This window comes from Megalobrama amblycephala, linkage group LG14 (genome assembly GCF_018812025.1).
Source record: "Megalobrama amblycephala isolate DHTTF-2021 linkage group LG14, ASM1881202v1, whole genome shotgun sequence".
NCBI lineage: Eukaryota > Metazoa > Chordata > Actinopteri > Cypriniformes > Xenocyprididae > Megalobrama > Megalobrama amblycephala.
The window spans coordinates 49,426,499-49,452,715 of NC_063057.1; the positions used below are offsets into that span (position 1 = coordinate 49,426,499).

Genomic DNA, 26,217 nt, shown 5'->3' on the forward strand with positions numbered 1-26,217 from the left:
AATCATGTTCAATGGATGTGATTATTAACGTTACTGTAGTATGAAGCAGAGCAGGAGGGAGTGTTGTAGGAGCTGAACGAGGCCGCTGGAGCGATTTCACAACACACACCTCACGAGCAGCAAAACATTTATTATGCCACAGTCGCCGGTGCCGCTTCCGTTTTTCCAGTCATGAGTATGAGGTAACACAGCTCTGTTTATCATATTAGATACATTTGAGTTTGTTGAACATGATGTTATAACGTTACTCTTTGCATTCGCTCGGTGGCTTCTGTGAGACACTGTTGCACACTGCAGTAAGATAGATCGATATTAGAATATTATATTAATAAATCCTGAATGGCTTGTGTTGATAAGCATGCAATTAATTTTAAAACGTATTGTATGATGGAGAAAATGCTGTATTACTGTTACTAAAAATAAAGATGCATCTGATTATGCTATGTTAGCTACTTCGCAAAATTGTGTTTTTCTCTGAGGCATGGTAAAGCATGGTACTCAAGAAAATTAGATTTAAACAATAAGACTAAACGTGTTGAGATATATAACAATAATACGTTTTCTGTCTATAAATATATCAAAACAGTTGTTCCCTTGCCTATTAAAACATGTAAATATTAAAGCGTCTTTGGTGTTTCCATGGTTTCTACAAAACCGGAAACCGAGGATAACGCGGGTATGACGCAACTGACAAGCGACTCCTCACACGTCCCGGAGCCTTAATTGGTTAAAATTGCAATTTTCTCACAATTTACAAATAGTTGCAAACACTTGGGATATTGTAAGTACTCAAGAGAACAAAATATATAACACTGGCCTAGTGGTTTTTGGATATTTTACTGCAAAATTCTTACATATTGCACCTTTAAGGTAAATATAATGGGGCATGAAAATGCACTGCATAAGAGGCAAGGCCCAGGTATAAAACTTTTAAGGTGGAAAAACTTTCTTAGTGAATTAATGTCACTATTGGCAAATGTGTACTGCATGCAAACACACATCTCCGTGATTGGTCGAAGCGCTGACCTCATCATCCTCCGCAGCTCCTCCCCCATTCTCTCCTGCTTCAGGACCATCACTCGCATCCTTAGAGCGTCAGCACGCCACAGCACATTCTCTGCATCCAGAAGACTCCAGCTCCATCCTGATACAGCAGAAGCTTGAAGCTTTGACATTACAGTAATGGAGAGCTTGCTGGATAACCCAATGAAAGCCGTGCTTTATCTCAAAGAACTGACCACTATTGTACAAAACCAGCAGAGTCTGATTCAAACCCAGCGGCAGCGGATCGACGAGCTGGAGAGGAAGGTTGAGGATCTGATCGGCGAGAATCGTCAGCTGAGAGATCCGCATCAATACCACCACCATCATCCGCACCACCACCACCACCCACCCCCGCGGACCAGCAGCCCTCAGCCGGCCGCTCACCCGCACCAGCATTCGGCGACTCTCGGTCAAGCCCAGCCGCAGCAGCATCCTTCCAAACAGCCGCAGCATCCTCCGGCAGCTCCCATCCATCACCCGCAGCATTTGCAGCTGGTTCCAACCTCCCCACCGACTCTCAAAGCAACCCAGTCCAGCCCGGAGTCCGCGGAGGACGAGAAGAGAAGCCCGTCCTGCAAGTCTCTTGTTCCGCAGACACCTTCGACACTGTGCCGGTCCGTTGGACTCGCCAGGAAACCTGAGTGAGTAAAAATCACACAGTACATCACACACTCTATTACCCTGTGATTATGCGGCATTTGTAAGCTTTCAGTGTCTACGCCAAAAAGGGAATGAAACGATATCCCTTTGAAAAGTAGCCTATGTGTATATAGGCTATAAAGATTAACAATGACTTATTATTAATAATAATATAACTATAACCACAGTTTCATGGATACACGCTAGAAAATGATGTTATAAATAATAATAATTTCGTTTAATTTTATCCTTTTTTAAACATCAAATGCAGCTCAAAATTTTTCAGATATTAGAAAATAAAAAGTATAAACATTAAAATTAAAAACTGTTTTAATAAAAAACTAATTACAATAGGCTACTACAGTATTAAGAATAACATCATAAATACCTTTATAAAGCATTATATACAGACTTCATGTATTGAAAAAAAGGTCAGTTGCCAGTTTAAGGAGATATTTTTTTTTTACCTGATCTGTCTTTTTGTTGAACATGCTAATTCAATAAGCAAAATGTATAGATATTACCATATGAAGCATTAGCATCAGCTATAGGCCTACCTGACAAACATTTGTAGTGTGGAAATGTTAGCAAAATGTACCGAATAGGAATAGGAATCCATCGGAACATTCTTTCAATCACTATTATGATGAATTTATAGGAATTTAACATAACGCCAGGCAAAACTAGAATTTTTAGAACTAATATGACGATTATGATGACAAACATGCTGCAGAACATCAAATGAAATTGTAATCTTAAATTATTCCATCTTAATATTTAAAACTTACATCTAAAACATACCTGTGATTTCCTGTAGCAACTTTCTAATGCTAGTAGGGTTTTAAAGATTACTCCTAAATTCCTACAGGATTTATATAGATGACATAACAGTAACAATGTGTCATTATAAAGCCTTCTACAAAATAATCACATTTTAAGTACATTGTGCTCATTATTATTCGGTATTTATGTGCAATTACACAGTCAGAGGGACACTTTAATGTACCCTAGAACAAAGACCTTGAAATCTTTCATTTGATTTGATTGCTTTATAAGCTTCTGCAGAATGATTAATATTAATGATACACAGATAATCAACTGGACGCGAGTGTACTCTATAGATTTTCTGGATCTTTGAGCACACTGACTGGCTGTTGTCAACCCAGCTCACAGAAAACCAACTCATGCTGATTGCCTCAGCAAATCCTCTTTAATATCAAAGGCTTATTTTTGGACTCTTTCTACGAAATCTGCTGAACAAATAATATCCGGCTTTATCCTGCTGTGGTGTTGTGGTGTAACTGGACTGATGACACTTAAAATCTGAAAGTGAGACAGTAAAATAATTGTCTTTAGGTATTAATGCGCAACCTGATTAAGATAAAATCTAGGACGAAAGTAAATACTGTAGAAAGTTATTAAACCAAATCAGTTGAGTAATAAAAGATATTAAAGGGAGTTCAGTATAAGCTGACAGCACTTGTTGCTGCATAATGTTAATTACCACAATAATTAATTTGAACTTGTAGCTCCTTTTCTTAAATAAGGGGTCATATCATGAAAATCTGACTTTTCCCATGTTTAAGTGCTATAATCGGGTCTCTAGTGCATCTACCAGCACGGAAAATGTGAAAAAGGACAACCTAGTAACTTTGTTTTGGTAAGCCTTTTTCTAGAAGCATGTGAAAAATCGAGCCGTTCTGATTTCACTCCCCTTGTGACGTAGGAAGGGGATCTTATTATAATATTACCGCCCCCTGAATCTGTATGTTTCCACCCACGGCGCTGCCATTGTTTTTGCAAGGGACTAGTAACACCGGTCCTGGAGTGCAACAGCAACAGTGCTACAACCCTGATCAGACACACTTAAATGTCTTCAGGATTACTAAAGCTAAGTAAAGGAAGGAGAGTTGAAAGAAAACTCTGAAGGACGACCGTCCCTGAGCTTGTGATATGTCTCAGCTATGTAAACATTATCACTGATCTGTTAACGGCTATAATAGCAAACATACGAATCTCCATAAGCTCCTGGCATCTGAGCCACTAGGACACAGTGGTGTCATTTTATTTATGAAGGGAATGTGTCCACATAAATTCATATATGAGTATGTGTAAGTCATTAACACTAGAATGCTTCACACGATCGTCAGTAAAACACAGAATTTGCACAGAAATTGATTCTCAAAGATGGATCGATACCAACTGATCCAATTTCATATATATTTATTTCATAATGTTTGCAAATGTGTTTAGTTAGCAAGTTGCTAATGTACTGTTAAATGTGGCTAAAGTTAACAATTCACAGAGACCAGAGCCATGTCATTATTTTCGTTTTTAACCAAAAAACGCATGTAGTCTGTATAATTCATAAACGCATAGTTCTTATTGAGTCTCTCCAACAGTGTGTAGCTTTAGTCACGTTAGCCATGCATCACACTATCAAATCATTCAGAATTATGATTAATTTTGCTCACACCCAAATCGGGGCAAATTTGACAAGCTATAATAAATGATCTGTGGGATATTTTGAGCTGAAACTTCACAGACACATTCTGGGGACACCAGAGAATTATATTACGTCTTGTCATAAGGGGCATAATAGGTCAGCTTTAAAAATATCCAAGCACAAATCTGGTGTGAATGAGGCCATTCCATAAACTGTAAAATACTTAGTTTCAATAGTATAGCCACAAGATTTAAACAATATGCATCGCAACGTGCAACAAAATCGCTTACTTATTTATTCCATGTTATATCCATTACAACTTTGTTGCCATGACAACATAATACTAAAAATTAAATAAAATTATCTTAAAAATGATTACGAACTACGGAGCCCTGTACATGAATTGCTAGAATAAAAATATGTTTATCCTGGCCATCCTTAATACAATTTTACTGCTTACTACTTTGCCAATACTTTTACTAATTCCTTCCCTCAATTTAAGTAAATCTTGTGAGGAAATTTGTTTCCTCAATATACTAAATCATGGCCATGTTGTACTTATTCATTCTCTTGTTTTAGTTAAATAAAAAATCGTGGAAACAAATTCTTAATTCGTGGCCACAATATCCATTTTTTTCCCGCAAATCACATGTGGGGCTTTGTAGTACGAAACATAAGAGCTTTTATAAAATTATAAGATTCACATTTTTGCTTTTTTCCTCAAAAAATTGTCCCCTTCTATTCAAAATAGGCTCATTGGACTTTTTTTTTGTTGTTTGCAAAAATACAAAGTTCTGTCATGAATCTCTAGATGGTGCAGGCTGATAGGTCCTTAACTCAATTTGAGCCCAACAGTTGATTTGTTCCTGTTGTATCAGTAACCAATGAGCTCGCTGCTCAACCTGCTGTAGCAGTTGCAGCGTGCTTTCAGAAACCCTTGACCTTCCCCAGCTCCACCTGTATAGATCCGCTACAGGTAATTCATGTATGCTAAATTGTACAGCAGCAGCATGTCTTACTTGCTCAAAGCAGTGTGTCGTCTATGTATATTGGCAGTAGCAAGTCTTGTACTTGATCTGCAGCAGCAGTGTAGCAGATTTATTCCACCAAGACCAAACATACAGTATCAACACTGTCATATCCATTACCATGCCAAACACTCCGAGAGTTGTCATGACAGAACTCTAAAAAAAGCACATAAATAAAACTCACCCCAGTTTCCAGCTAAAATGACCATTAGTGGCAATAAAACACCAACAACTTTTATTTCTTTTTACACAAATTATGTTTACAGGATGAATACAAACTTAGAGTCACAATAAAAGAGTTCAAAGACCTGTAAAAGCAAGCTTAAATGTCATGGTTGCTTCAGCAAATGCTTTTTTATCTTCACATTTACTTATTGGTAAAGTTTAGTGTAGGGGGTATGTTATTTTCAAACACAATGGAGCATTAACATTTTAGCACCGCTCACGGGCATTTTACCTTGTACATGTACCCCGACCTGTGTAATAAAACCATGACAGATTCATGTTCATCTATTTCGGATGAAATTGAACTCACTTTTAGTTCCACTCACTGGACATTCTACATCGAAAGTGTCGCAAAACGTCCAAGAAATGTCGCCACAGGCAAGTTTTTCCAATGAGGGTTGTCCATCACCGCTAACATGGTTGTTGTTGTTGTTTTTTAAGGAATATTGCTCTAAGATGGTTTGCATTTGTGTTATGTCTTTTGGAATATATCGCTTATTTGTGACTTCTGATGCAGTGTATGCTGACAAACACAATTTTGCTCTTTCAGCAGCAGGGAGAATGCAACACATACTTGCATTGCATTATGATTTGCGGTTTGACTGACACATTTGAGTTTATTTGAGTTAGGCTCTATCTCTGATTTGAGCCTTTATCTCCTTAAAAACCATCCACTTAAGAAGGATATGGAATAAATTTGCATATACCAGATGACACAGTGAGTCACCACAGCTGGGATCTGAAAGGGCACAGGTCAGATGAACCTGCGTGCTGTGGAATTAATGTGCAGGCTAAGATTAATGGCAGTCATAAATCACACTTGAAGGTTAAAATGGAAGGATTAAATAAATAATTCACTAGAATGTTGGTTAGAATATTGGTTTCCAGGGAACTGACTTTTGCACAACCTGTTTATATATACATCTTAGGCCCCGTTTACACCAGTGCGTTTTTGTTTTAAAAACCACGTTTTAAAATGAAAACGATGCTCGTCTACACTGACGTTTCCACAGTATTTCAGAAACAATCTCCATCTACGCTACACGGCCAAAAACGGGTGTCACATGACCATTCATGCACACTGGGCATGCGCGTAAAAAGTGTAAATAGTTGCTTCTTGTGCATGTAGATAGTTGCAGTATTAAAAAAAATGCAGCGTTTAACTGCACAATGGCTGCTAAAAATGACAACAGAGCCAGCAAACATTGCATTTCAATCTCCATGGTATTGTTTACACGGTCGTCAAGGATACGCAGTGCGAATGTGGGCAGCCATGGCATCGTCTCCATTTTGGTCCGTTTATACTGAAACACAACACCGCCATTTTCAAACTAAAACGGGCTCTGCAGCGTTTTCGAAAGTCTCCATTTTCAAGGTTCGAAAACGCAGGCGTAATGTAAATGGCAGGCGTAACCGTAGCAAAACGTATGCGTTTTAAAACGAAAACGCGGGGCCTTAATTGTACAGTTTCACTAATGGAAAGTACTACTGTATGGAATTGTTAATTTTATGACGTCATAATAAAGAAAAAATCTCATTAAAATAATTACATGTTTGAAATGAAAACCTTGTTGAAAAAGCGATATATATACAAAATGGTGTCAAGGTCAACAAGTCTCTTAAAACATCAGATCATTTGACCTTTTTATGACAAGTCATGGTTAGTTTAGGTAATTTTGTGCGTCTCCTCAAAAACATAATGACATATATGAATTAATCATTTATGATATTTAAAAAGAAATTATTTATTTAAATAATTCCCTGTTTAAGTAAAAATTAAGATGTGTACCCTCACATATATTTTCCTCTTGTTTGTTTTGATTAGAAAATCTTCAAAGTCTTCAAGAAACTTGCTTGTCAAGATTTACTTGCATTTTGGCATCCATCGTCAACATAAATCAGTTTTAATGAGATGGCCAAACTAATCCTCAATTTCTACCATAATTTTTGGCATCACCAGCTTTTTTCATGACAAGTTAGACCTATTGAAGGCCAAAACTGTTTAAGATCTCATTGAGAGTCTGGCGTAACTGCTGGGCAGATGTGATTTCCATGCACTACACAGTAAATGACAGATGGCATACTTCAGAAGGATGTGATTTTTCTGAATAAATGTCCAAAAAAACTAATATCCATATGTTGTTTTACATATCTTGGCCATAGTACCTTTTTATACGACAGTGTTCTTTTTATTTTTTTATCATATTGATTGTAATAGAGGTGTTTAGAGGACTTGGATTAGATGAATACTTAATTTGAATAATGCATATGTTAATTGTTAAAAAAACAAAACAATTTGAGGCCTACATATCTGTAGGCCAATATTTTCAGCTCAGCGGCTTAATGTATTTCTCAGCTGATGTCACAGACCTCGAAGCACACACACGCTCAGGTTTGAACGCCATCTGTTGTATTTGGCATCTGTGCTCGCTGAAATATCCAGAAACACAGAATGATTGGAATGCTAAGAATATGCTGCTAAGATTTTTGCCATTGAATACCATGAAATTGAACCTAAAATCAGTAACTGTTTTAAACAGACAACTTCTGTGGCTATAATGCATTTTCTTGAAACACCTGTTGTCCAAAATAAGCACCACAAATGTATCATTTATGTATCTATGCAACCAGAGAAGACACTGTAATTTCCTGTTATTAAACTGGTGATTTGAGATTGTTGTTCCAAACCCACATGGCTTTCTTTCTTCTGCGAAATAGAAAATATGTTACCCTTGGGAAAAAGATCACATAGCATATTTTTTTAAATAAACTTACTTATTATGGAAATAATATACTTTAAAAGAATTTACATAAGTGTGAACTGAATGCAATGTTTTCAGACACTTACTTGCATGTTAATTGTAATTAAATTAATATGTATTATAGTTTTAAATCGAAATTAAATGCAATTAGCTGATTCAATTATAGCTGATTCTGACATCTTAATATGTAATTTCATAATTACTTCTGTTGTCTTTGAAATATGATTAAAGTGTACTGCTGAATGTGCTGACAAGCATTTACAGTGAAATGCACTTTAAAGGGTTAGTTCACCCAAAAATGAAAATTCTGTCATTTATTACTCACCCTCTGTACCCATAAGACCTTCGTTCATATTCGGAACACAAATTAAGATATTTTTGATAAAATCCGATGGCTCAGTGAAGCCTCTATTGACAGCAAGTTAATTTACACTTTTAAACGCCCAGAAAGGTACTAAAGACATATTTAAAACAGTTCATGTGACTACAGTGGTTCAACCTTAATGTTATAAAGTGACGAGAATACTTTGTGTGCCAAAAAAAAAAAAGATTTTATTTAACAATATCTAGTAATGGGCGATTTCAAAACACTGCTTCATGAAGCTTTGAAGCTTTATGAATCTTTTGTTTCGAATCAGTGGTTCGAAGCGTATATCAAACTGCCAATGTCACATGAACCATTGGAATTTCGAAACACTCATGACATAACGAAGCCTTGTTTACTGAAATCACGTGACTTTGGGAGTTTGATACGTGCTCCGAACCACTGATTCGAAGCAAAAGATTCGTAAAGCTTCGAAGCTTAAAGAAGCAGTGTTCTATTACAAAGTGAACTTTTCAAAAGTGAATTTAAGTGTGTTAAGAAACATGTAGCCATGAAAATACACTTAAAGGTGCAATATGTAATATTTTCTAAAGGCCTATTCAAAACAAAGGCGTAGCTTAATGATGCCAAGTTTGAGCGCAGAAACTTGGGACATGTGGTCTTCACCTCAACGGCCAGTGGAAAAGAATTGGGATAGGACTCAGGAACAAAATGATGCGAATATTAACGTTACTGTAGTATGAAGCAGAGCAGGAGGGAGTTTTGTGGGAGCTGAACGAGGCCGCTGGAGCGATTGCGCAACACACGCCTCACAAGCAGCGAAACATTTATTATGCCACAGTCTCCGGTGCCGCTTCCGTTTTTCCAGTCATGAGTATGAGGTAACACAGCTCTGTTTATCATATTAGATACATTTGAGTGTGTTGAAAATGATGTTATAACGTTACTCTTTGCGTTCGCTCGGTGGCTGCTGTGAGACACTGTTGCACACTGCAGTAAGTTAGATCGATATTAATAAATGCTGGATGGTTTGTGTTGATAAGCATGCAATTAATTTTAAAATGTATTGTATGATGGAGAAAATGCTGTATTACTGTTACTAAAAATAAAGCTGCATCTGATTATGCTATGTTAGCTACTTCACAAAATAGTGTTTTTCTCTGAGGCATGGCAAAGCATGGTACTCGCAAAAAATCAAGAAAATTAGATTTAAACAATAAGACTAAACGTGTTGAGATATACTGCCAGTTCATAACATTCAGAAAACCTTTTTGTCATTCTTTCTTATACTTATGGTCTTATAGTCATTATTTTTGCCATTTTGTTTGGTGTCACTAGTGGTGCAGGAATTACTCTTCACCTAAATGTTTATATGGGTTTAAAAAAAAAAGCACATTCACTTCCAGATTCTCCTCACTGAATATTTAAAGATGTCCTCAAAGTTTGTTCCCTTCTCTTTACGAGTGGCATCGGAGAGTACAAGCTTTGAAAGCTGCATTTGAATCAACTCCAGACAGGATCTTGTCTTTGCTTTCTTCCAGGGACACAGGGTCACAAGTCCACTTTTAAGTTTGCCTCAAAGAAGGACAAGTTGTTCGTCTAATTTGGCTGCACTGCTCAGAACACATGTCCCTGCAGGGAGGGAGGAAAGGTTTCTACTTGAAATGGGATTGATGTGATGGCATGAGGGAAGGTGGAGGATGCCTGGTTTCAGAAATGTTCCTGACCAGTGATGATAGCCAGGAGATGAAAGTTTGTACTAATTTGACTTAATTTAATCATTGGTGTGGTAATTTGATTTTATGGGATTCATTTCATTTTTACCCAGTTTTTTAATGCAAAACTATTGGGAAGAAAGAATTGGATAAAAACATGGTAAAGGTCGGGATCAAACCTTCATCGTCCACATGAACAGTTACTGTTTTTTAAACATATAACATTGGTTATGAACATTTAAGGGATAAAGTACAGTTATTACATGGCTTTTCTCCACATAAATAATTATGGGGACAAGAGAAATCTTACCTGTTTATTATCTTATAATACAAAACAATCATTCTGGCAAGAAGATGAACACAGCAAAAATATTACAGTGCTATTAATACTAAAGTCATCCAATTTCATTTTCAATTTAATTAATAAATATGACTGGATAGACAGTATGTTATTCAGTGTTGCAAGTGTTGCGGGGAATAACACATCTAGTAATGTCTATCTGACCAATCAGAATCAAGCATTCCAGAGAGGAGTAATCAAATGATTTATTGTACCTGAGCCAACATGAGCTGTTGTACAACAATGAACAGCTGTATTTTTAATAACTAACATTAACAAAGATGAATAATAAATATATATATATATATATATATATATATATATATATATATTTATATGTTGTAACATAGCCTATTAAGTCAAGAAAAGAATACTGGATCTAAATGCAAATAAAAGACGTGACTCCAACACAGAACAATCCACGACTTGACAATGGTCATCATCACTTGAAACATAGTCCTTAGAAATAGTTACATAAACCATGACCCTCCGAAGAAGGAGGCAAGCAAACATACATGCAATAATCCACCCAGGCCAAGGATAGACACAAGGTTAAATAGCTAACTGAAACAAAGATAACAAGGAACACCTGGAGCTAATTACAAAGAGCAAAAGAACTACAAAGGCCATGGACAGAGCTACAAATGAATATGAACACATGAATGGCAAATTTCAAAATAAAAGACATGAAAGCATGAACAAAACCATCAACAGACATGACATATATTATTTATATCACATTTTTATTTATATCACATTATATTATTATGGAAGCTTGTTTCCACCACTGAATAAAAAATAAAAAAGGTAATTGCAACATTTTATCTCACAATTCTGACTTTTTTCTCACTATTATAAAGTTATAAAGTCAGAATTGCATGATATAAAGTTGCATATAAAGTCAGAATTGTGAGATATAAATTTGCAATTTTTAGTTTTTTTCTCAGAATTCCGAGTTTATATCTTGCAATTCAGACTTTTTTCTCAGAATTGTGAGTTTATATCTTGCAATTGTGTGAAAAAACAAGCTTATGATATAATAAAAAAATAATATGGTAATGCAAAATATCCTAATAATCCAAAAAATAAACTTGTCCTGGCCAGAGGAGAACTGGCCCCCCGACTGAACCTGGTTTCTCCCAAGGTTTTATTTCTCCTTTTTTGTCACCTGTTGGAGTTTGGGTTCCTTGCCGCTGTTGCCTTTTGGCTTGCTTAGTTGGGGACACTTGATATTCAACAAAGGTTTTGATTTGCCTGCATTGACATCATTGTATGCGAACTGAACTGACATCATGGACGATGACATCACTGTTTTCTTCAGAGCCGATGTATAGATGAAATTAATAACTATTGATTTTTACAAAGGAATGAATCAATACTGAATTTACTTAAGCTGGACAATGACACTATTTTCTTTTAGAGCTGCTGTACAGCTAAAATTATTTGCCGGTTATCACTGTAAAGCTGCTTTGACACAATCTTCATTGTAAAAAGCACTATATAAAAGGTGACTTGACTTGACTTGGGCTATTCCATTTTGTAGATATACATTTGTAGATTTGTGAATTTTGTAAATTTGTAAAGTTCAGCAGTTTTTTTTTCAATTTGCCATTTCTGTCACTGCTTCCCATTCTAATTACCGTTTGATTGTGTGTGTGTGTGTGTAGAGTTGGCTCTTGTGGGACAGCTTGCTTTTGGGCATCCCTCTGGCTCTGAGGTGAGAGTTGGTGAAGTTGTGGGCCGCACCTGAGGCAGTTCTTCAATTAGAACACGCAGGTGTTCGCCCAAGTGATCTGACTTACACTTATGAGCACACACATTGACATCTACTGCAAACACACACACATATTCACGTATTCTGCCTGGCATACACTAACTCCCTGTCTGCTCCTTGGCTCCTATGTGGCTCCCCGTTTCTCTCCATATTTGTCCGCAGCTGAGAAGCTCCAGGATAGCAGTGTGTGTCGTGGCCTGTGAGGCTAGATGGAAATGTAAAGAAAAGATGTAGCTGATTGATTCAGATTCAACTTAACAATTCCAGTAACAATTCTTTAAGTACTTTTGAGGAAACACCAGATAATTGATCCTAACCATATTCACTCTAAAAAATGCTGCGTTAAATATGGACCAACCCAAGGATTGGGATATTTTCACCCAGCCATTTTTTTAAACCAATTTTGGATTTATTTTTTTAGCCAGCAATATAGTAATATGGTAAATGGCATGTTTTTGCTCACCCCTAAATAGGGGCAAATTTGTGGGGTATTTTAAGCTGAAACTTGACCAGACCAGAGACTTATATTACATCTTGTGAAAGAGGGCATAATAGGTGCCCTTTAACCCAACCTGCTGGGTTTGTCCATATTTAACCCAACTTGGGTTGTTTTTAACCCATCATTTTTTAGAGTGTTATACCATGTACGCACTATACTGAATTAATGTTCATTATAAACAATACTACTAAACAAAAACACCATTGTTTTGTAACAAATATTTTATACAGTACATTATTATAGATTTATTAAATATCATATATATGATTACATAGTACTTTCATGGAAGCACTTATTTTAGTACTTTTGAGGAAGCATCAGATAATTGTCCCCAACTATATTTTACAATGTACTAAATTGAATTTATTACTATACAAAAAACACTTGTATTTTATATGTTATTATATATTTTTTAAATATCGTATACATTATTTATTACATTGTACTTTTGAGGAAATACCAGATAATTGATTTTAACTACATTATACTATGTACTTGTAACGAAGCGGGACTCAGGGTAGGATCCTTTTGCAAGCTTTTATTAAACAGTGTTTGTTTAATAAAGCAACAGCAGACAGGTATGGAGACCCACCCACATGTTCCCCACCCACAGGTATATGTCTCCCCCCCAGCCATCTTGTCTGTAGACACTGGCGGAGCGGCCATGTTGTCCATAGACACTGGCGATGCGGCCATCTTGTCCGTAGACACTGGCGAGGCCGCCATCTTGTCCGTAGACACTGGCGAAGCCGCCATCTTGTTCGTAGACACTAGCGAACTTTAGTACGTAGTAACCGGCGGACTGGAGTGCGTGGCAACCGGCGGGCTTGAGTGCGTGGCAACCGGCGGGCTTGAGTGCGTGGCAACCGGCGGGCTTGAGTGCGTGGCAACCGGCGGGCTTGAGTGCATAGAGGCCGGCAGAGGCTTCGGAATGCCAGCTACTCGTGCTGAAGTCAACGGTGGATCGTTCACACTGGACAACAACCCTCTCCGCTCTCTGACAGGTCCAGAGACGTGACGTAACTCTAGAAGATCTGCAGAGATGTGGCGTGGGTCTGGAAGATCAGAGGAGACATGACGTTGCTCTGGAAGATCAGCGGAGACGTGACATGGCTCTGGAGGATCAGCGGAGACGTGACGTTGTTCTGGAAGATCAGCGGGGACGTGACATGGTGTTGTTGTGGTAGCCGCCATCTTGTGAGTGTCCTCTGGCGTGGCAGCCATTACATGAATAGATGAAGTGTCGCATTCCTCCGCGACACCCACAGTAAATGGAGAGCCCACAGTCCATAATGCAAACTCCCGAAAACGACTAAGACTAAGGGAGGAACGGGGTCCCTCACAAATCAATTGTGATTCAAGTGGCTGATTAACGCCCTCACAGAAAAAGTCTATCAGCACACAGACCGGCAGATCTGAACAATATGCAACGTCCAAATATTCTCTGATATATTCCTCCAACGATCATGTGCCCTGCTTGAGCCATAATTGTCACGGTTGCACACAGAAACAAGATGGTAAGATCCAAGTGCAGCAGTTTAATAAAAGGGAAATCCAAAATCATACATCCAGCACAGGCATGGGTCAAAATCCAGAGTGACAGTCCACAGAAAACAAAAGCCAGCGGTACAAAATGTGCACATAACAGAATATAACAAACCACAACCAAGGACAGAAACAACTGAGACTAAATAGACAGACACTGATAATGAAACACAAAACAGCTGAGTGCAATGATGAATGGTGATTAGTCCAGGGAGTGTGTATGGGAAATGTAGTCCATGAAATGGGTGAACAGAGAGTCCGGGATGGAGTGCCCTCTAGTGGCTGAAAGGGCACTCTCACTGGTGATCATGACATTACCCCCCCTCAAAGGAGCGGCTACCAGACGCTCCACCAGACAAAACACAAACACACAAAAACTCAGGAGGGAGGTGGACAGGAGGAGGATCAGGGGGAGGGATGGTGGGCCAGATCCAGGGTGCCCAACTGATAGCCAGGGCGGTGCTGGAGGAACTGACCAGGCTGGTTCCAGCGGTTCTGGAGTCCTGGCTGAGTGCCAGGGCGGCGCTGGAGGAACTGACCAGGCGGGCACTGGCAGGTCTGGATTCCTGGCTGAGTGCCAGGGCGGTGCTGGAGGAACTGACCAGGCTGGTTCCAGCTGTTCTGGAGTCCTGGCTGAGTGCCAGGGCGGCGCTGGAGGAACTGACCAGGCGGGCACTGGCAGGTCTGGATTCCTGGCTGAGTGCCAGGGCGGTGCTGGAGGAACTGACCAGGCGGGCACTGGCAGGTCTGGATTCCTGGCTGAGTGCCAGGGCGGTGCTGGAGGAACAGACCAGGCGGGTCTCAACGGTTCTGGCAGCCTGGGCAGAGGCGGCAGGGCAGAAGGCTTGGACGGCGGCGGCGGCAGGGCAGAAGGCTTGGACGGCGGCGGCAGGGCAGAAGGCTTGGACGGCGGGAGCAGGACAGAAGGCTTGGACGGCGGCGGCAGGACTAGCCAAGGGTGCTTCGAGGCCATATCAGGGCGAGCGGGCAGCTCGGTAACGGCCTCCGTGGCCGTATCAGGGAGAGCGGGCAGCTCGGTGACGGCCTCCGTGGCCGTATCAGGGAGAGCGGCCAGCTCGGTGACGGCCTCCATGGCCGTATCAGGGAGCTCGGGCTGCTCTGGGACGGCAGCGGGCTCGGGCTGCTCTGAGACGGCAGCGGGCTCGGGCTGCTCTGGGACGGCAGCGGGCTCGGGCTGCTCTGGGACGGCAGCGGGCTCGGGCTGCTCTGGGACGGCAGCGGGCTCGGGCTGCCCTGAGTCCATCACAGGACTGACAGGGAGAGCATGCGGAGCTGGAGCGGACTCACTGGCTGGAATGGACTCACTGGCTGGAGCGGGCTCTGGAGTGGACTCACTGAGTGGAGCGGGCTCTGGAGCGGACTCACTGGCTGGAGCGGGCTCTGGAAGGGACTCACTGGCTGGAGCGGGTTCTGGAGCGGACTCACTGGCTGGAGCGGGCTCGGGCTGTTCTGAGTGCATCCTCCAGGCACGCAAGACAGCCAAAATATAAAAAGTGAAGACAGCCCTCCTAGCCATCACGGGACTGACAGGGAGAGCATGCAGTACTGGAGTGGACTCACTGGCTAGAGCGGGCTCTGGAGTGGACTCACTGGCTGGAGCGAGCACTGGAGTAGACTCACTGGCTGGAGCAGACTCACTGGCTGGAGCGGACTCACTGGCTGGAGCGGACTCACTGGCTGGAGCGGACTCACTGGCTGGAGCGGGCTCTGTAGTGGGCTCACTGGCTGGAGCGGACTCACTGACTGGAGCGGGCTCTGTAGTAGACTCACTGGCTGGAGCGGGCTCTGTAGTGGGCTCACTGGCTGGAGCGGACTCACTGACTGGAGCGGGCTCTGTAGTAGACTCACTGGCTGGAGCGGGCTCTGTAGTAGACTCACTGACTGGAGCGGGCTCTGTAGTAGACTCACTGGCTGGAGCGGGCTCTGTAGTAGACTCACTGACTGGAGCGGGCTCTGTAGTAGACTCACTGACTGGAGCGGACTCACTGACTGGAGCGGACTCACTGACTGGAGCGGACTCACTGGCTGGAGCGGACTCACTGGCTGGAGCGGACTCACTGGCAGGAGCGGACTCACTGGCTGGAGCGGGCTCTGAAGCGGATTCACTGGCTGGTTGTCTAGGTGAGGCCCACTCTATCCGATGGCAGAGATATGCGGCAAACTTCCAAAAGTTTAAGCTCTGTAGCCCTTCCATCTCACAATGAGACAACGGCTCGTCAAGGCAACCATTAAACAGGTCTTTCAAAGCCGCGTCATTGTAATCCAGCCCCACCGCCATCGCCCAAAAGACCTTTGCAAAGCACCCTACCTCCCATCCTTCTTGCCGTAGGGCTCTCAATGTCCGAACTTGAGCCATCCGTTCTGTAATGCGGGCCGGGAAAGGGATCCGGAAATCCATGCTGCTGGATCAATATAGTGGTGGTTTGTTCTGTCACGGTTGCACACAGAAACAAGATGGTAAGATCCAAGTGCAGCAGTTTAATAAAAGGGAAATCCAAAATCATACATCCAGCACAGGCATGGGTCAAAATCCAGAGTGACAGTCCACAGAAAACAAAAGCCAGCGGTACAAAATGTGCACATAACAGAATATAACAAACCACAACCAAGGACAGAAACAACTGAGACTAAATAGACAGACACTGATAATGAAACACAAAACAGCTGAGTGCAATGATGAATGGTGATTAGTCCAGGGAGTGTGTATGGGAAATGTAGTCCATGAAATGGGTGAACAGAGAGTCCGGGATGGAGTGCCCTCTAGTGGCTGAAAGGGCACTCTCACTGGTGATCATGACAATAATAGTATTTGTGCAATGTTCATACCGGGCCAGTGTTCTCCAGGAAAGCCACTGGATCCATGTGTTGGCGAGGTCTTCTGTAACGAAGCAGGACTCAGGGTAGGATCCATTTGCAAGCTTTTATTAAACAGTGTTCGTAGTAGACAGGCAATGGTAGAGCAACAGCAGACAGGTATGGCAGAGAGCAGGCAGAATCGTAGTCAGAGAACAGGCAATAGGTCAGGGCGGGCAGGTAACAATCATAAGTTCAAGACAGAGAAAATAATCCAAAGGGCAGGCAGCAGAGAATCGTATACGGGGAACAAACAGGGTCAACAACAGGCAGGTAAACAAGATAACAGATGCTCAGAAATGTAACCGTAGTAAACAAGACCTCACAATGTATGTGAGGATGTGAATGGCTTAAATAGTCCAGATAATGTGCTGCATCTGGGTGTGGTGATTACTGATTGGTGGAGTGAGTGCAGGTGATGGCCAGGGAGGATTATGGGAAATGAAGTCCGGGAATGACTGGAAGCATGACAGTACTATATTAAATATGTTTATTATAAACACTAATACTAAACAAAAGAACTATTATTTTTGCAACATTTAAATGTTTACATTATTAAATATTTTATACATTCAGTATGGATGCACTTTATTTTAAGGTGTCCTTTTTACAGTGTAATTATACATTTAAGTACTGAGTAATATTGATTAACTACATGTACTTAGTATAGGATTCGGGTTTGGTTTAGGGCTTGTTGCTTGTAATTATGCTAAATTTATAGTTATTACTATAGTAAATACATGCAACATGTGTAACAAGGACACTGTAAAATAAAGTGTTACCTTTAAATATTTATTTAAAGGATTAGTCCAGTTTCAAATAAAAATTTCCTGATAATTTATTCACCCCCATGTCATCCAAGATGTCCATGTCCTTCTTTCTTCAGTTGAAAGGTCAAAGTTTGAACTAATTATTATATACTTGCACTAGCATATTGTATATGACAATTTAATTCAAACTTTGACCTGTGGAGGGCAATAATACACTTAGCAGCATCTACACTGCCAGAATTCTAATAGAGAAGAAGAAGAAGAGAGCTAGTTCAAGACGAGCGTCTATGGTTAAAGCTGCAGTCCGCCATTTTTCCTCTTTGTCGCCATCTCTGTTTGAAACATGCGATTGCAGTCATATGCGGAATAGTTATTGTTGCGTGGGTTGTGCATCGGCACAGCTCAGTGTGGATGAATCTCATGTTTGCTGTCAATCACTACACCGGTGTGGAAACTGCACTTCAGAATCACAGATTCTATGTCTTGAAAGTATGACCAATATAAGAATTTTCACTTGAAAATATAAGCTGAACAAGTAAGTAACTAGTAAGTATTACTGTTATACTTTGTTATTAAATTGTTAATGTTAACAACATCAGCATTGCGTGACTATCCCTGCGTCACAGTCAGCTCCCTAGCTCCCAGGTAGTGAATCAGTATATCATGTAAATGAATGTGGCCGATTCCCTGATCAGTGCCCTAACTACTGAACTACTGCCCTAGTTCAGCTCCCTACTGAACTAGGGAGCTGATTGAGACGCACGCTATGTGTATTTAGTGTATATTAGTGTTACTTGTAGATTTCAATTCCTGTAGCCACTCCACAGTTCAAAGTTCACAGTTCACTCCACACGTCTTTTGCTTTTTGACTACGAGTGAATCTCCAGTTGTCACTGATGATTGTCAGTGTCAGACTGACATTTAATTATTTCAGCTGCTGTGAGAACAGACTATAAATGATCCGCTACAAGCAGCATCCTCACATGATAAAACCGACTTGCCTGGACTCCTTTTTTCTGTTTACGGACGTGACGTAATGACGCACAGACAAACTGCTGCATGCTCGAATTTCCCACGGAAATCCACCAGGCCGCTCTTATTTTAAAACATTATTACAAGCTTACCGTTGTGAATCGGGCTAAGATAAGGAGATAGTTTTGAACACTGGCTGGTTATGTACTTGCTCAAATATAGATTTTTTTACCAAAAAAAGTTACAGACTGCATCTTTAAAACGTATATAATTTTTTATTTTTTGTAGAAAATGACCGATCGTTTCGCTAGATAAGACCCTTATTCCTCGTCTGGTATCGTTTAAAGCCCTTTGAAACTGTACATTTTGACCTTCAACCATTTGGGGCCAACTGAAGTCCACTATAAGGAGAATAATCCTGGAATGTTTTCATCAAAAACCTTAATTTCTTTTTAAATGAAGAAAGAAGGACATGAACAGCTTGGATGACATGGGGGTGAGTAAATTATCAGGAAATTTTTATTTGAAACTGGACTATACATTATTATATATATATATATATATTTTAAATTATTACACCTAAACGTCATATGAACAACCAGACAGTTATTAAATCTCTCACAAATTTTTACAGTTTTTGGATTATTTTGACTCACATATGGTCAGAAGTAAGTCTTCATTGAGTGAGTCACATGGTAATTCAGTAACTGCTCAGACTGATTCAGTGAGTGATTAATTTGTTATTCTTATTCTTATTGACTGGTTTGTTTGTGACACATTGCAATAGGAAGATGCAGTGTTTTTTGTTTTGTTGTTGTATTGTTTCTCTCTCATCACGTGTAATTCAGACTGCAAGTTCACTAAGATAAAACATGATTCATTTTGCCGAGGTGATGAACGTAAAGTTTTCTATACCACTATAGGTGTCAGAGTGTTTTAGTATAGTGTTGTGTTCACACCAGCGAAAAAAAAAAAAAAAAAAACGCAGATGCTCAAGAACCAAATGTCATGAAAATCATTAGGTTTCAGTATTTTTACCTCAAAATGGAACTGGTTCTGAATAAGAATTGGTTCTCTAATCTCAATCCTGGCCATGGTTCTAGAATTTTCTCAGTGTGGATGCTAGGCACGTCTGTGTGGTTATGACAGGGTGACTGCCTCTGCCTTTTTGCATGGCAGAAACCCAAATCATGAATATCACATTTTCTATTGAGTGCTTTTAGATTGCTTCATTTTTCTTTTTCCTTTTTTTTCTGTGTCTGTGCAGTCAGCATCAGCAGCATCTGAAAAAAAGCCTTGCACATCATTAGTCAGAGCCGTACGTGCTCAGAGACGGGAATGTAGGGGGAAGGGTGTGAAAAGGTGACTATGCAAAGGTGACTTTCAAACATGTGCAGCACTCCCTGCTGCACCCAATGGACAGAGAGAGATGGCGATTGGGAAAGGTCGCACAGCATTGGAATTCTAAAAAGCAGTGAGGTCAGATGTTTGTACATAGTGACCACACTCTCTCACTCACACATAAGAAGGCTCATGCTACATTGTGTGCTTCTTCCATTTGATTTTTTTTTTTTTAATCAAATAATCCCACGTTAAACCTACCATGCAATATTAATAATTTACTATTTGGATGTTATTTCTTTGTTGTCAGTGGTCTTACATAGAATTATATCTTAGTGAGAAACGGCAATTTATATGACATTAACGTTACTGACAGCTACACCACTGACACCAATCAAAGACAAAATTATTATGGGAATACTGGACTCTAAACAACAAAGAAATGCCACAATTTGAATTTATCAAGACCTCAAAGCAGATAGGAGGGAGAAACACCCAGAAACACCTCATACATGGCCGCTCCCAAGTATAAGGGGCTATCCTTGCCATAAATGCTTGGAAAACATGCCTACATCTCTTTTGATTAAAAATAATGGCTAGTGCAGTGGCTGGGATATATACGTAAACCTACCAATATCCGTCTCCAGGATTTTTTGAATGACTTATCACAAGAGGAAAAAAAACGCTTTAGTCACATAATATTGGTTAATGGAAACAGCATCATTTCGCAGTAGTTTTTAATCAATATTTAGAAAATATCGCAAAGATTTGCGCAAATCTGTAATGGAAATGTGGCTACTGACAGCGGCTTCAAGCTACACTACTGAGAGTAGAATAACAGTATTGACAGCAATACTACTTAAACAGTAACCCAATACAACCGACAGCAATGCCACTGACCATAACGCTACTGACAGCTACAGCCTAAGCCCCAATGTGCATTTGCTATTTAAACAACGTGGCGCAGGACGTGAAAACGATAACTGCGTCGGGGTGAAACTAGCAAAATACACATGCGTCACACCTGATGCTGCATTGCGCCGGGTGTATGATAGGGCCCACTGCGTCAGATTATGCGATTTTGACTCCTAAATTCTTGTCGTAATGTGGACAAGAAACATGTCATACTTCCTGACCAATCATCACTTGCTGTTTTTAATGATGTGCGTGATGTCATAGAGAAGGCGGAACTAGCGAATGACATCTGGAAACAAGAGCGTAAACAAGTTACTGAAGTGGCGTGTTAGCTTAATGCTAATTCCAGTTCTCACTGGGTTGCTGAAGCACCTCTGCTATCGTTTGTCAGCATTTATCTTTTTTCACTCTGTCATGGTAGTCACTTAAGGAAATTTCATAAAGGCAGGAGTATTGTTGCCATAGAACCACAAACCTTTCCTCCATTGCATAATTCCACCCAGCAGCGCCAATACCATAGTCTCTCTCTCTTGTTTCGCCATGTTTGAAAGCTGTGTGCGCTCTTATTGGTCAACTAGATGTGACGGAACCCATCGTGGAAGACCGAAAAAAAAAGATTAAACATGCCTTCACAATGTTTTTCTGTCATGACATTGTGAAGCATCACAGATGCAGCATCGGTTGTCATCCACTATGATACACTATACGAGATCAAACGATTGATTCTTGCGAATCTGGTCAAATGGATCTTGCCAAAATCAGGCTGATATTGTGTAGTCTGAACCCGACATAGTTTATTCTTTAAGACAAGTCATTTCATTTGGCGGCCATCTTTGAAACACCTCTCGGGCATCTCTTTGAATGGGGAAACATCAAAGGTGCCCTAGAATCAAAAATTGAATTTACCATGGCGTAGTTGAATAACAAGAGTTCAGTACATGGAAATGACATACAGTGAGTCTCAAACACCATTGTTTCCTTCTTCTTGTGTAAATCTCATTTGTTTAAAAGACCTCCAAAGAACAGGCGAATCTCAACATAACACCGACTGTTACGTAACAGTCGGGATCATTAATATGTATGACCCCAATATTTGCATATGCCAGCCTATGTTCAAGGCATTAGACAAGGGCAGCCAGTATTAACGTCTGGATCTGTGCACAGCTGAATCATCAGACTAGGTAAGCAAGCAAGAACAATAGCGAAAAATGCCAGATGGAGCGATAATAACTGACATGATCCATGATTACATGATATTTTTAGTGATATTTTTAAATTGTCTTTATAAATGTTTTGTTAGCATGTTGCTAATGTACTGTTAAATGTGGTTAAAGTTACCATAGTTTCTTACTGTATTCACGAAGACAAGAGAGCCGTCGCTATTTTTATTTTTAAACACTTGCAGTCTGTATAATACATACACACAACTTCATTCTTTATAAATCTCTCCAACAGTGTGTAATGTTAGCTTTAACCATGAAGCACAGCCTCAAACTCATTCAGAATCAAATGTAAACATCCAAATAAATACTATACTCACATGATCTGACGCATGCATGCAGTATGCATGATGAACATCTTGTAAAAATCCATTTGAGGGTTATATTAGCTGTGTGAACTTTGTAAATGGGGGGGGGGGGGAAGTGCGATTTAAAGGGGCCGCAGCCTGAATCGGTGCATAGTTAATGATGCCCCAAAATATGCAGTTAAAAAAATTAATTAAAAAAAAGTCTATGGGGTATTTTGAGCTGAAACTTCACAGACACATTCAGGGGACACTTTAGACTTATATTACATCTTGTAATAGGGCACCTTCAAATTCTCCAAAGCTGTTTGCCAAGCTTTCGATTAAATTATATATTTTAAATCACCAATGAAATCTGACAACTTAAATTTTGATTCTAAACACTAAAATCATGGCAAAAAAAAATAATTTCAGGCTGGATCAAGCTAATGCGCATGTGCAGTCCTAAGTGCGCGGCTCTATAAATGTTTCAATAGGAACCGGAGCTTCTAACGCCTGCTGCAGTGACGTGATGACTTTACCAATCGGCGACTAGCTCTTATTTAGAAAGCGGGACTTATTCCGCCATATTGCGTGTTGCACTTTCTCCCATTCAAAACACTTGTGACACTTCTTGTGGTATTCTATAGTCTTTGCTTAATCATAATAAGACAGTCGACTGCCTTTCAAAAAATGTTAATGGTTGTGTTTTCTTTGAGAAAAATATAATTTCGTAACATTAACTCCTTTAATTTTATCTTATTAGAATGGAAATTAGTTTCGAGAAAAAAATCTCTTCATTAAAGCAAAACATCTCTGTTGATGTCTGAGAGCAACCGCAGCTGTGGACTGCATGCACATGTGGTCAGTGCTGCAGTGCAGTTGTGCAGTGCTAATCGCTCTCAGCGCACTGACCTTACAGAACTCTTTTTTGTTACATCATCAGTTCATGTGGTGATGACTCAGGACTTAAACTGCAACGGTGCATGTCTGAACATGTCCTTTCTGTAAAACACAAATAATTAGCTTTATTGGAATGTTGTTTTAACGAGCCTGCAGTCATTTGAAGAAATTATCACAGTTCCCAGAATCACAACTTATTAATATTATGAAGGTGCCTACTGGATCTGTTAGTTATATAATTTGACACACTCATAGGGGAAAGGCTCACCTTATATTATGGTAATTTTGGGCTCTTTATTTCAAGCCCTATAGTTCAAATTTCACGTGTGTTTTAGCTTATAACTTTTGAACTGTGTGGCGTTGAAGCAAAACATTTCCCCATTTTTTTCCTGATTCCTTTTGTTGTTTTAAATCCCTATTTATTAATATTCCCTTTAAATTTCGACATTATTCCACCTTTTTGAATTTGGTCAACTTCAGGTTCTAGATTTTTCCACCATTTTTTAAAAGTTTTTTATTTATTTTTATCTATTTTTAAAAATTATTATTATTATTTATTTATTGTCTTTTTTTTTTTTTTTTTGCTGAAACATGCTTTTTCACACTTGTCCTACAGTGTTCATCAAATCTTCTCCAAATTTTTGGCAGGTATAATCTTGAGATCATGATGGTGAAAAAGTTAACAATTTTTTATATAAATCAAATAATTTACATGTAACTTATCAGCTTGACAGTGTTGTTAATCAATTCTTTGTGCATTTTTCTTTTTCTAAAACATTGTTGGTGGAATTATTCAACTTAAAGGTTTAGTTCATCCAAAAATGAAAATTTTGTCATTAATTACTCACCCTCATGTTGTCATCTTCGGAACACAAATTAAGATATTTTTAATAAAATCCGATGGCTCAGTGAGGCCTCCATTGACAGCAAGTTAATTTACATTTTCAATGCCCAGAAAGCTACTAAAGTTATATTTAAAACAGTTCATGTGACTGCAGTGGTTCAACTTTAATGTTATGAAGCGACGAGAATACTTTTTGTCTGCCAAAAAACAAAATAACGACTATTGATGGGCGATTTCAAAATACTGCTTCATGAAGCTTTGAAGCTTTACAAATCTTTTGTTTCGAATCAGTGGTTTGAAGCGTGTATCAAACTGCCAGTCACGCCCCCCAGTGGTGAACCATTGAAATTTTGAAACACTTATGATGTAACGAAGCCTCGTTTACTGAAATTACGTGACTTTCAATACACGCTCCGAACTACTGATTCGAAACAGAAGATTCGTAAAGCTTCGAAGCTTCATGAAGCAGTGTTTTGAAATCGCCTATCACTAGATATTGTTGAATAAAGTCGGTATTTTGTTTTTGCTGCACAAAAAGTTTTCTTGTCGCTTCATAACATAAAGGTTGAACCACTGTAGTCACATGAACTGTTTTAAATATGTATTTAGTAGCTTTCTGGGCATCTGAAAGTGTTAAAGGGTTACTTCAGGATTTAGCATTAAGCTTTGTATTAGTAGAATACCACTAGTATTTTCGAATTACCGTGCTTTCCCCTTTCTTATCAGCCCGAGATGAGAGATTTATGCATTTTTATTCTGTAAAAAAGCCTCCGATGACGCAAAAATCGTCAGAGGCATAAAACTACAGCCAGTAATAGCAGGTAGTTCCGCATTTTTTCACCACGCCCATACATATGCACTTTTGAGGTTACTCATGGACATAGATCAAAGATTTTATCAAAAGTGGGTGTCAATTATATTTTTAAGCTTACCATATTTTGTTATAGTCTGCACTACATCAGTGGTTCATCTCGCAAATTTATCGGTCTCTGCAGTCATCTCAACCAATACAGCAACAGGCTTTTGTGGTAACGTTAGCATAAATAGATAAATAGACTAACTCAGTTTTACAGAACAGTGGCTTTACTTTGATAACAGTCAACTTATATGTAATTGTCTATCTAACGTTACTTTGCTAAGTTTGCAGTTTTACTGCTACCTACAACACTACATATAGGCTACTGTGTTATCAGTCTAGTATCAGCGAGTCTTACCTCTAGGCAAATACGCTTAGTACCAGATGCCCAGGCTGTTCGTCCTCTGGGAAAGTGAATATTGATCGCGGTGTCCTTCAGAATGGTTCTCTTCATTGCAAGGATATTTGGTTCGTAGTCCTCGTGCTTGAAATGGAGACTACATATTCTGCGGTTTTTTAGGTTTTCTATAATGGTGTCATCTCCAAACTTTGGGTGTTTGATGGCCCGCGGCCACTGTTTACATCGCTCCAAATCTTTAACTTAATCGGAAAATGATGGAAACTTACCTTTCCTGCTTTTGGGTGTACATCCAGGTACAAAGCAATTTAGCACCATTTCGCTGTAAATGTATGAACTAACTCACGATTTATAGAATTAATATGTAACAAAGCAAGCCTAGTTGTTTGAATTTTCCTGGTAATTCCGCCTGTAACTGATAGGCGTGGTTTGGGCGTGGCCTCGCAGGGGCAGCAAAACAAGTGCATTCTGGGAGTTGTTGTCTTTCATCCACATTAGTCAAAAATACATTTTCTGCCTTTTCTCAGTCTAGAAAGCT

The 26,217-nt window shown here is 39.6% G+C and overlaps 1 protein-coding gene across 3 annotated transcripts in view; it reads left to right on the forward strand.

The window, feature by feature from the left end:
• Positions 1-1,047: 1,047 nt before the first annotated feature.
• The window catches only part of iqsec3a (IQ motif and Sec7 domain ArfGEF 3a), a 205,245-nt gene continuing 180,075 nt past the window's right edge, over positions 1,048-26,217 (forward strand). For 2 of the 3 annotated variants that reach the window (XM_048155563.1, XM_048155564.1), the window contains exon 1: positions 1,048-1,685. In XM_048155563.1, coding sequence (XP_048011520.1) covers positions 1,183-1,685 — 503 coding nt within the window. In that variant the 5' untranslated portion in view covers positions 1,048-1,182. The remainder of the gene's footprint in view (positions 1,686-26,217) is intronic. The other variant, XM_048155565.1, reaches the window with a different exon arrangement.